A 12,073-nucleotide genomic window follows, 5' to 3' on the forward strand; every position below is an offset into this window, starting at 1 on the left:
AAGTGTTCCTGTCCCCTCACTATTCATGAGAGCTCCCCTGCTCCAGCCCAGCTTTCTAGAAGAAGATTGGCATGAGGCTCTCATTGGATGGTGGCATTCCCAAAGAGTTCCATCCTCTTAGTCCCCCTGCCCCAGGACATCAGTCCTTCTGTCTTTGCCCAGCACGTCTGTGCTTTTGCATACATTGCGAAAGGTATGATGGTAACACACTTCACAAAGGATTTCATTTGATCTCCCAGTAGCCAAGTGGTATAGGGAACACAGATCAGTTTGTGCCCATGCTGCTGATGAGAAAACTAAGGATGAGAAAGGTGAACTAGCTTACTCAGAGTGAGTGCCATAGAGCAGTGAGTGCTTGCTGTGGGGCAGGATTTCTCAGTCTTGGCACCGTTAATGTTTTGGGCTGGATAACTGTTGCGGGGGACTGTCGTGCATATTGTAGGATGTTCAGCATCATCCCTGGCCTCTATCCACTAGATGCCAACACCACTCAGTTGTGACAACCAAAATGTCTCCAGACATTGTCCAGTGTCCCCTAGGGGCACAGTCTCCCTAGATGAGAACCACTGCCATAGGGATAGTCCTCCAATAATAGGAGTATGTCTGGAAGGTTTTTTGGGGGGCGGGGGCGGGTTTTTTGGCCTATCCCGCTATTACTGATTATGCACCTCTTATGTGCCAGGTGGTTTACATACTTTCTGTCTTAATCATCAGAATATCCCTTTGAAGTAGATTGTATTTTTCCTCACTTAGAAGATGAAAAACTGGCTTGCCTGGTCAGTATGTGGCAGTCAGGACTGAAACCCAGGTCTGTCGCATTGTGAACCCTGAGTCCTTTCCACTGTGTGATCTCATCACCTCTGTGGCTTGCCATGTCTCTTTAAGGAAAAACCTAGAGATGTGTATCATTTCATCTTGTCTTTTTGCCCATTCTCATAGATAGGCTCTTAGCCAGAAAATGTCACTGTACCCTTCTAAGCTTCAGGGAGCTAGAGGAAGTCTAGTCCCAGCCTGTTAGGGAGAGATTTGTCCTGAGATGACTATCAGGAAGCATTCTCAGAATAGCTTTAAGCAAGGCTTATGTTAACTTGTCTCTTGTCATTTGTTGGTACTTTTCCCATTTAATTTTAGTATGCTTGTAATTTTGTCTATGGCTCAGAATTGTGAAGAAGTGGGCAATTTTGCCATGCTTGTTTTGGCTCCAGTGATGAAAAGAAGCAACTGCCAGTGCCTATCTTTGTTTTGGGGGGCAGACATTGTATAGAAGTGTGAACTGATTTTTTTCTTAAATAGCATTTAACTATTTTTAGTGCATTTTCACAGATACTATCTTCTTTAAATCTCCCAACTTCATATGAAATAAGTAGTTAAAGGTATTTTTAACTCTATTTTACAAATAAGTCTCAGAGAGGTTATATGATTTGTCTAAAAGGTAGTGTCTAGGAAAATGGTGAGCCCATATCTGTTGACTTCAACTTGGATCAGGGGATCTAGGGCTCTGCCCACCACCTGCAGCTCTTGGAGCTGGTCATTCCAACCTCCTCAACCAACAGACCATGTAACAAACAGGAGAGCTGACTGAATTGTGCTTCATTTTCCCTAACCTCAACTGCATTCAAGTATGCGCCAGAAGAGACTAACAGAAAAATAACAAAACATTAATGATAGCAGCTATTTCTCAATAGAGAGATGATGAATGATTACAATTTTCTTTATAGTTCTCTACAGTGAGCGTGTACTTTCCTTTTTGTAGTTGGAACACCAGAAAAAAAGGATTTGGTATAGTACAAAAAATACTAAACCTAGTGAAACCCAAAGGGCAGTCTTGAGAAAATAAATAGAAGGCCACAACTGGCTTCTGCAGAATTGAGGAAATATCAAGTAGGTTGAATAAGTATTTAGTGGGGAAGAATAGAAACAACTTATTTACTTCTTTTTGGTTGTTAAAATAGAAAGTGAGATATAGACCCTATTGCGGTTTAAGTTTTCCGTCTCTACTTGTGACTGGAAATGTAAGCAGAGGAGTGAAAACCCGTGAATGAGCTTGTAACTTTCAAGACAGCAGAGACAGGCGAAGGGTTAGTGCCAAGGTTTCTTAAAAAAAAAAAAAAAGTGAAAAACAGAGTTGTTGACCTTTTCATTAAAGAATATTTGTGAAGTGCTACTTTTATGCTTTGGAGGGTGGGTGTCCCTTAATGTGCTAAGAAGTGATTGTCACCCGTTGTCAGAAATGTTCTAGATGGTACTGGAGCAGGAAGTGAGTTCCCCAGCAAGTAATGGTACCACTGTGACAGTCCAGTGTCAACTGGCTACAGGATCAGCAGGAGATGGTGGAAGAAGCCATAGCCACAAGGTGCCTAAGGAGTTTTTAGTGCAGGAGGTCGGTGACACATGACATTAGCCTAAAAGTAAGTTAGGGAAGAGGTTATTTTGGACTTGAAATTGTACTTTTTCAGCAGTGTGCAGATGATTATCTGATTGTAGATAGTTTTATCCAACCTCTTTATAAATTTCTTTGTGAAGTCTCAGTTTCTTAATTAGTAATTTTTGAAGTCTATCAGTGATTTAAATACATATACATGCATGCCCACAAGAAAAAACACACACGTGCATATATATATAATTTTCACTTTGGGTTTTCAGCTTGATCAGATGTCTGTTTAAAAATGGTTTATTGGGGCACCTGGGTGGCTCAGTCAGTTAAGTGTCTGACTTTTGGTTTCGGCTCATGTCATGGTCTCACAGTTCGCGGGTTTGAGCCCCACATTGGATTCTGCACTGACCGTGCAGAGCCTGCTTGGGATTCTGTCTCCCTGCCCTGTCTGCCCCTACCCCACTCTCTCTCAAAATAAATAAACTTTAAAAGAATTTTAAAAATAAAGGTTTATTGATGATTGTAAAACATTGATTTGTTAATCTGTGTTAGTTGAATTAATCTATTAACAAAGAAAAAGACTATTTTCTAGGCTTATCTAACCCTTCTGCTTGTACAGTTCCCCATCTTTCCACTTTCTGTTGGTAAGGATTATTGTCTTTTGTTACTAGAAATGCCATATTTTATTTAGTTTTTTTTTTCAAATCAGCTTGTTTTTAAAACTTTTATTGTTGTAACAACTCCTTCTCCCCACTTTAGTTCCTAGAGTACATGTAACTTTGGTATTCATTTCTTACTCAAATTGAGTATCTCTAGTTTGAGATGCTTATAACCTTTAAAAATGATGTTTACTGCATTTACTGAGTACCGGGACTGGGAATAGAGTTACCCAACCCCACTTCAGGTTCACAGAACAGGTAGATTTGCCCCAGATCTCTTATGTTGGTAGTTGGTGCTAAGGTCTTATGCATCTTGTCTTTATATCTGTTGTTTTCTGTCTTTTGAAACTATATGTACCTCTTGACTAGATCTCATGTTGGGAAACTACATTTCTCTTCTCCTTAGCCATGTTTTTTAAATGTTTTATTTATTTCTGAGAGAGAGACAGCATGAGCAGGGGAGGGTCAGAGAGAGAGGGAGACACAGAATCCGAAACAGGCTCCAGGCTCTGAGCTGTCAGCACAGAGCCTGATGTGGGGCTCGAACCCATGAACCGTGAGATCATGACCTGAGCCGAAGTCAGATGCCCAACTGACTGAGCCACCCAGGCGCCCCATATGTTAATTATACTGGAATTAAAGTAAACAACTGTTAGTCTTTTTCCAATTATTAGTACAGTACCTTTTCTCTGGGAGTCTAGCTGTGAACGTTGGATAAAGAACACATGGTTATTTTTTGCCAGATACTTAACAAAGTGGCTTCGGTTTCTGGAGAGAATTGTCTCTTTCTGCTTTTGGTATTTCAGAGGATTTGTGCTCATCTCAGGCTTTAGGAACTTAAAAAATGCCTCATGACTGTGATCATGTGGTTGTGAGGAAGGAAAACTCATACATACAATAACAGCTGCTTCCCAAAGAGCTCATCAGAATTTGTGTCTGTGTTCTATGACCAAGAGTTGAGTTCTGTCTAGAGTAATTTTCTCTAATTTTTCTAAGTCTCTAAAGGAACCTCTGGGAACCCAAAAGATTGAAGCCCTAACATGGACTGTTTGTATATATCATTATTCCTCAAAAGATTAAATGAATCTTTAAACCTTATATTACAAAATAACAAGTTACAAACATTTTTTGTATCATACCAGATCCTTTTTTTTCTAGTGTTCTAATTACAGAAAGGGACTTACTTGCTCATTGTAGGGAAGTATAAAGAAAATTATAATCATCCATAACCTCTCTATTGAAAAATAGCTACTATCGTTAACGTTTTGGTATTTTTCTGGTAGTCTTTTTTGGTACATATTAATGTAGTTGAAGTCAAACTGTAAAGACTATAGCCTACTTTATTTTCACTTAGTCACCATATCCTACTGAAGTCATTCTACCCTAGGGCATGAGAGGGCCTTTCCTTTTGCTTCTCACAATCTAACTAGAAATTAAATGCAATGACTTCTCTGAAGGAGTTCTCAGGCATTTTGTGGGGCTAGTAGGAGTGGCAGAACACTATGATTCTTGTTGCCAGTGGCAGCATTGCTCAGAGATGTGCTACCCGGTCCCATCTGCGTGGTGTCTTAGGTGTCTTTCTGTGCTGTTACTGCATCAGACTTTATTTTGTGAATGTGATTTCATGCCAAGAACAGTATATCAGGCTAGCTGTCTCTACCACTCTTTCCTCTTCTTGGTCCCATCTCCTCTCTGCGATTGGTAATCTATTGTGACTTTACTGCCAATTTTAGAGAAACAAGGGTGTGCTCATCCATAGCCTTATTCGTTCAGAAGCTGTTTCTAGATAAGTGCTGTCCAGAAGTTCTGAATAATCGAAATGGAAAAATGGAAATTCTGCAGTAATGGAAATGCTCTGTATCTGCACTGCCCAGTAATTACAGTAGCTACTAGCCACATGTGTCTTTTTTTTTTAATATTTTTATTTTATTTCTAGGGTAGAGAGAGACCGCGTGAACAGGGGAGGGTCAGAGAGAGAGGGAGACACAGACTCTGAAACAGGCTCCAGGCTCTGAGCTGGCAGTCAGCACAGAGCCCGACGCAGGGCTCGAACCCACGAACCGCGAGATCATGACCTAAGCGAAAGTCGGACGCTTAACCGACTAAGCCACCCAGGCGCCCCTAGCCACATGTGTCTTTGAGCACTTGGAATCTGCGTAATGTGACTGAGAAACTGGATTTTTTAATTTTAATTAAAAAAATTTTTAATGTTTATTTATTTTTTGAGAGAGATAGAGACAGAGCATGAGCAGGGGAGGGGGAGAGAGAGAGGGAGACACAGAATCTGAAGCAGGCTCCGGGCTCTGAGCTGTCAGCATAGAACCCGATGCGCAGCTTGAAGTCAACAAACTGTTAGATCGTGACCGGAGCCAAAGTCAGAGGCTTAACCAACTGAGCCACCCAGGCACCCCTATTTTAGTTAATTTTAATTGCCACATGTGACTAATGGCTACCCTAGTAGGTAGTGTCACTCTAGATCATCTCAGCAGGTTCTGCTAGTTAACTCTTATGGAGACGACAGTTCATATCTTAGAGGTTTTGTGTGTGTGTGTGTGTGGTTTGTTTTTTTTGTTTGTTTTTACGCATAGGGCTGTGTTTTTAACCTGTCTTGTTGTGCCAGCGGTGTGGGTAGTGGATATAGAACTACTGAGAGGATCTTGAAAAGAGTATGGGACTACTTCATACTCCTTTGGGATCAGAAATATAGATCCTGTCTGGAGGGGCAGCTTTTGGGAAGGTGTTCAGTAGTGGCTCCACACCTCTTGGAAGCCAATTATAGACAGAACAGATATGTTATAACAGTTTCTAAAGAATGAGACTTTTTCCTCAGGGGAGGGGTATTTTACTTTATGAAAGATGAAATCAGAATCGATTTTCCCCTCTCAAATACATCACTCATTATCCTTTTTATATACCCTTACGTCATATTTTTGGAACTCGGCATCTGAAATGCTACAAAAATGCCTCTGAGTCGTTGCCATTAATTTTTTTTTCAATCAAACATTACTATGATATTACCTCTTTTTAGAAGCCTGGTGAATTCTCCTTGGATCTTTTGACTATGTTCTACTTTTGAAATGGCTCAGTGACTTATCCTTTTTTCCTATGAGCAATTTTATGAGATATATCAGATAGGCCAGTGTATTAAAAATCCTGTTTTGTCTGCCTTTCCTTCCTTCAGTGACATTGCCTTTTTCCCTTGTTAAATTACAAGTCTTCCATTTCTGATCCATCTATATCTTTGTTCTCTTCTTGATCCTTTCTTTAATTCCTGGTTCTGGGCACCCTGGCTCCTGCCCGCCTTTGTTCCTCTCAGGGTTGGCTTCCAACCGCCTTTTTCCCGGGTACTTCCTGTGTGGGTTGTGAGTGTGCCCTAAGACTCTGATCCTTGTTTTACGCTCTTCCCACAAGTTCTCACTGCTCTCTTTAGGGGGGGAAGCAGGAAGTTGCAAACATTACTGGGCAGCCAGGCTTCTTTCCTTTATCTTCACAGGAAGCCTGCCAAAGTGTAATCTTTAGTCTTAACCTTTTACATGTTAGGAGCCCACTCTGCCTTTGAAGCCTTTTGATGAGAATCATTTTAGTTTTATGGCAACCAAGAGGCTGCACGTGCACTGCTTGCACTGTGAACTGAATTTGTTGCACATTTGGGGAAGCCACATGGGGAAACTGACTGTGTTTTCTGCCTTCTGTTGACAGACTGGTACACGAAACTTCCAGGACTTTGACTGTCAGGTAAGGACTGTACAAGCACCAAGGGGGCTGTGTACAGGATCTCTGCAGTGCTTCCCTCCCTGTGCCTGTGGCCTTGTAGAAGTGGATCTGTCTTCGTAGCTATTCATAACTCCTTCATGTTCTTTTGGTCATTGGATCAGGTTTATTTAAAATGATTTGCTGGGTGTTCAAAAATTGCCTGCCAGGTGCCTGTGTTATGGTTGTAGGTTACTGGGTTGAGCTGTCACTTTGTGATTAAGAGCTCCTCCCCTCAGATGATACTGGAAATCCCAGTCATAGGTGTTAAATGGAGTATTGTCATCTCACTGCAGAGAGGTGGGGGAGGGGAGTTGGGAGGGGAGATTGATCAATAAAATCTTTTTCTCAAAGAAAAAGACAAATTAACTATTATTAATACAAATGCAGATTTCTTTTGACTTTATGCTTGGAGATGCAAAATTCAACTCAATTCATTAGTATTTAATTAAATAATATTGTTCTTCCTAGTTGCTTTTGCCTATAGCTCTATTGCCAATTTGCAGATCAATAAAATGAACTAGCATCTCTCCATCTATCTACTTTATCTGTTGACTGGCCCTGAAAGAAATGGGAGGAAGAAGTGAGGTCATGGAAACAAGAACGCTATTATTTGGGGATGGATGCATAGCAGTGGTTGTCTGAAGCAACATGAAGTAAACTCAGAGGATACTAGGCAGGGAAGGAAGGGGTGGAAAACCAGCTTCCTTGCTTCCAGGATTCAGCCATCCTGTACACACATAGGCAAATAGTTATTTTCAGATATGCATTTTATGTTAAGTACATTGGAGTCTGTCTATAACATGAATATCAAAAGAAAGAACTAATACCTATCTTGCAGGCAAACCACTTATAATAATATTGGGTACCTATTGTAGATACTAAATATAAACATCTCCAGTTCTTGGAGCACTATCACAAGGTGGTTCTTTTTATCCTTGTTTTACAGACCAGGAAATTGAGAATCAGTTTTCATAACTTGCCATTGGGTAGAATTGGGGTTGCAAAACCCCACTCTTCATGGATCTGTTCTTCCTGGTGCTTGTTCTTTCCCACCTGAAAATGTCCACACAGCTGAGATGTTGTAAGGAGTTGAGTCGTTCTGAAAGCTGAAATTCTTTAACAGAACAGCTGAAACTGATGTTGTTAGGGAGCAGGCTCATAGCATTGCTACAGATTTCTGAATCCCAGTACCAAACACCTCTTGGTATGACTATTTGGTATTTTATGTATATACAAGAGAATCAACCTAGTGCTGTTAAGGTCAGGTTTGGGTTTACTTGTTTTTAATTTGACCAAACTTCAGTTATAGTTTGGATCTAGGTTGAACCAGTTGAATTTGACTGTTGTTAATATATGATATAATTTACCTAGGAGGAGATCATTTGAGAAACGGTGACAGTAAATTCAAAATGAAAACTTCCACAAGTTATATGTATGTATGTATATACATGTGAATATATATATATTTCAACATAGAAGTGTAGAAGCAGGGGGACCTGGGTGGCTCAGTCATTTAAGCATCTAACTCTTGATCTCAGCTCAAGTCTTGATCTCAGAGTTGTGAGTTCAAATTCTGTGTTGGGCTCTACACTGGGCATGGAGCCTACTTAAAAAAAAAAGTGAAGAAGCATTGGTTTTCACCAAATTGAGTACCACCTGCCTGAAAAAGAAAAATGAAATGTAAAAAAACTACATGCTCACTACAAGATAGTTAAGAAAATAAAAAGTAAATAAATAAAAATTACTTGTAATTTCACTAGTGTATGATATTTGGTATATATCCTTTATGAATTTTCCACACATAAGTGTACTTAGATATAAATGAAATTGAATTTTAGAAATATAACTATGAATCATTTTTTTTAAAATTAAGGCTTAAAAATAGTCTGGCAAAAACTCTTGATATTTTTGGTGAAGCTTTAATATAGTAACATGTTCTGGCCTTGTGAAATAAAACTTTTAGTTCAGTCCCAATACAAATAGAATGGTGGCAGGTGTTGTCACTGTCACTTGTCTGTCACTGTTTTGAACGTACAGGTTCTTTGTGTTCCAAAGAAGAAAAAACCATAGACTCTTCTTTTTTCCTCCTAGCTCTCAAAAATCTTCTACCACCATTCTTGTTTGTCTCTTCGTTAAAGGCTTATGTGATGCTCTGCAAACTGGAGACAATTGGATCAAGAGTCTAGTGACAGTTTGATAGAAGGCCCAAGAGCTAGGAACTGTGATGTGAGAAGTCTAGAATGGCCTGGTTTGCATGAAGTCTTCCCGGAAACCATTGGGCATTCTTAGGAGACAAAACAGATCTACAGCCAGCATTGTCACTAAATGTTAAAGCATTCAGCATTGGCATTGGTGTTGACCATTAGCATTACTGTAGCACTAGGTTATCTGAAGCCATTTAATCAGGGCTTCCTTCTGATCTCTGTCTTGCCTCAGAAAAATCAAGGAATACATGATGACTTCCCAGGAAGTTACCTTAGCGGCATCAACCAAGCTCACAACTTCACTCTGAACCATGTTTTCCCTCTGTTTTCTTTACCAATCAACTACATGCTTTTTTTTTCTCTCCAGTAATTGAAATTATAATTAGAAGTTTACCATTTCTCAGGTATTGGCTGCTGTCTCACAGAACATGTTACTCTTGATCTCTGGGTTGTGAATTCAGGTCCCACATTGGGCCTAGATATTACTTTAAAAAAAAAAAAAGTTTACCATTTTTCTTGGTTCTTTGTTTGTCCTAAGTCACTTCATTGATATTTAACTCCACTGAGACAAACAGCAGTTATATGTGACTATAAGGTAATGTGGGAAGAGGTGGTGAGAGGTGACATGCTTAGGATTGATGAGAAAGGAGAAAAGCGCCTACTGCCATTTGAAACAATGTATCAGCAGACTTAGTGTCCATTTGTCTGTGTAGGTGCTGCTTAATTTTCCTTTCCTTGTGAGACAGTTTAAAGGTTTAGAAATAAGGGGGCACATAGGTGGCTCAGTCCATTAAGTGTCAGACTTTGGCTCAGGTCAGGATCTCATGGTTCATGAGTTCGAGCCCTGCGTCGGGCTGTATGCTGACAGCTCAGAGCCTGGAGCCTGTTTTGGATTCTGTGTGTGTGCCTCTCCCTCTCTCTCTCTCTGCCCCTCCCTGGCTGTCTCTCTCTCAAAAATAAATATTAAAAAAAACTTTTTAAAAAAGGTTTAGAATTAGAGCTGAGACATATGCTATAGCAACTGTATTTGATATATTGCTTTAAAAAATAACACTTATCTTGGGGTCCCTGGCTGGCTCAGTCAGGAAAGCATGCAACTCCTGATCTCTGGGTTGTGAGTTCGAGCCCCACATTGGGTGTAAAGATTACTTAAAAATAAAATGTTAAATAAATAATAACACTTACTTTATGTAACATCAGAAACAAATTTAGAAAAGTATAAAAATAAAGGTTGCCTATGATCCTGCTACCTAGAGCTAACCATATTTTATTTTATTTCTTTTTAGTTTTTACTTTTATGTTCAGGTTATTGAAAGAGTACATGCTCATAGTTGAGTATATGGAAAGCACAGAGAATTATGCAGAACAAAAAAAATTCACATAATCTAGGGACAACTATATTATTATGTTTGGTATCGAAATAGATATGTGTGTGTATATAATTTTTATAAAAGTAACTTTTTATTAAAAAAATTTTTTTTAAGTTTTTTAATTTATTTTGAGGGGGGTAGAGAGAAAATCCCAAGCAGGCTCCACACTGTCAGCACAGAACCCAGCGCAGGACTGTATCCCACAAACTGCCGAACTGTGATCATGACCTGAGCTGAAGTCAAGAGTTGCTTCTTAACCAACCAAGCCACCCAGGCACCCCTACAAAGTAACTTTTAAATTTATATAGTTGCAAAATTGAATGTACAATTTTGTGTCCCCTTTCCTGACTTAATTAGAACACAATTTCATTTCTATATCATTTTTATTTTAAACACTCATAAAAATAATTTCTGAGAGGTGATTATTATTTCCTCATATGGCTATACCATGACTTAACTATTCCATTATTTTTGGAAATTAGATCACTTATAATATGTTCAGTTTACTCAATGTTGGGTTTTTAAAAAATTTTTTTAATGTTTTATTTATTTTTGAGAAACAGAAAGAGGCAGCGTGAGCAGGGGAGGGTCAGAGAGAGGGAGACAAAGAATCCGAAGTAGGTTCCAGGCCCTGAGCTAGCTGTCAGCACAGAGCCCGGCGCAGGGCTTGAACCCACGAACTGTGAGATTATGACCTGAGCCAAAGTTGGACGCTTAACCCACTGAGCCACCCACGCACTCTTCACTGAACATTTTGTACATAAATTTTATCTACACTATAGAATGCTTCCTTAGATGGACTCTTGGAATGAGCATATTTAGAGCTCTTGGCATATTTTATCAAATTATCTTCCACTTCTACCAGAGGGGTACTCCATAAATATTAATGGAGAGTGAAAAGCTGCTGTCTGCCAGGATATATCATTCCTATAGAAGTGACTAATAATGGAGTGCACTCATAAGAATGGAGTTCTTGCTCCTGGAATAATCCAGGCATGGCCAAGGGCTGAGTAATTTCATGCTAGCTGCTTAATTGCAGTAGCTCTTTGGGGAACTGATTTATAGAACCCAACAGTGAGGGTTGGTTTTTAGTACTGCAGTTCAAATGTGTATATGTGACTGCCTCTTCTAAAGGGGCTTAAACAACTTTAAACTCTCTTTTTGAGAAGTTAAAAATTCCTTGATTTTTTATTCCAGTACTACTACTACAATTCACTGGGTGATCTACCTGATGCCATGAAAAGGAAAAAATAAAAACCTACAATAGATATAAAGGCCTCAGGAATGTACGTCTAATTGTATTATTATTAAACAGCTTTAAATTCTTGAAGATCATTCGATGAATGGGCACTTTTACAAAATAAGAATTAAGTGAAATAAATATCCTAAAAGTTCTTTCCCCAGGAAAGAGGTGTTTGGAGAGAGCTGGAATTCAGGTATCTGCTATAATCTGTTAGAAAGTTTGACCAGCTCCATGCTCCTCTTTGGCCTGGAAGGATGTGAATGCAGCTCCAGTCCACCTTTCAGCCTCTTGTCCCACTGCTTCTTTATATATACTCCCCACTCTCAGGAGAGCTGGAATTACTATTGGCCTTCCCCACTTCTATACCACATGCTTTTCCTTTCTGGTGGCCTTTGTTCACAGTTCTCCCTTTAAGATGCCCCATCTTTTTGAGTTTGATTTTGTCATAGTTGTTTGGGGGAGTGGGCCAG

At 39.5% G+C, this 12,073-nt stretch overlaps 1 protein-coding gene across 3 annotated transcripts in view; it reads left to right on the plus strand.

Moving 5' to 3' along the window:
* The window catches only part of NDRG3 (NDRG family member 3), a 50,340-nt gene that overhangs the window by 3,303 nt on the left and 34,964 nt on the right, over positions 1 to 12,073 (plus strand). For all 3 annotated transcript variants that reach the window (XM_077778831.1, XM_077778833.1, XM_077778832.1), the window contains exon 2: positions 6,733 to 6,768. In XM_077778831.1, coding sequence (XP_077634957.1) covers positions 6,733 to 6,768 — 36 coding nt within the window. The remainder of the gene's footprint in view (positions 1 to 6,732; positions 6,769 to 12,073) is intronic.

Source organism: Crocuta crocuta, unplaced genomic scaffold (genome assembly GCF_008692635.1).
Source record: "Crocuta crocuta isolate KB4526 unplaced genomic scaffold, BGI_CrCroc_1.0 scaffold248, whole genome shotgun sequence".
Taxonomy (NCBI): Eukaryota; Metazoa; Chordata; class Mammalia; order Carnivora; family Hyaenidae; genus Crocuta; species Crocuta crocuta.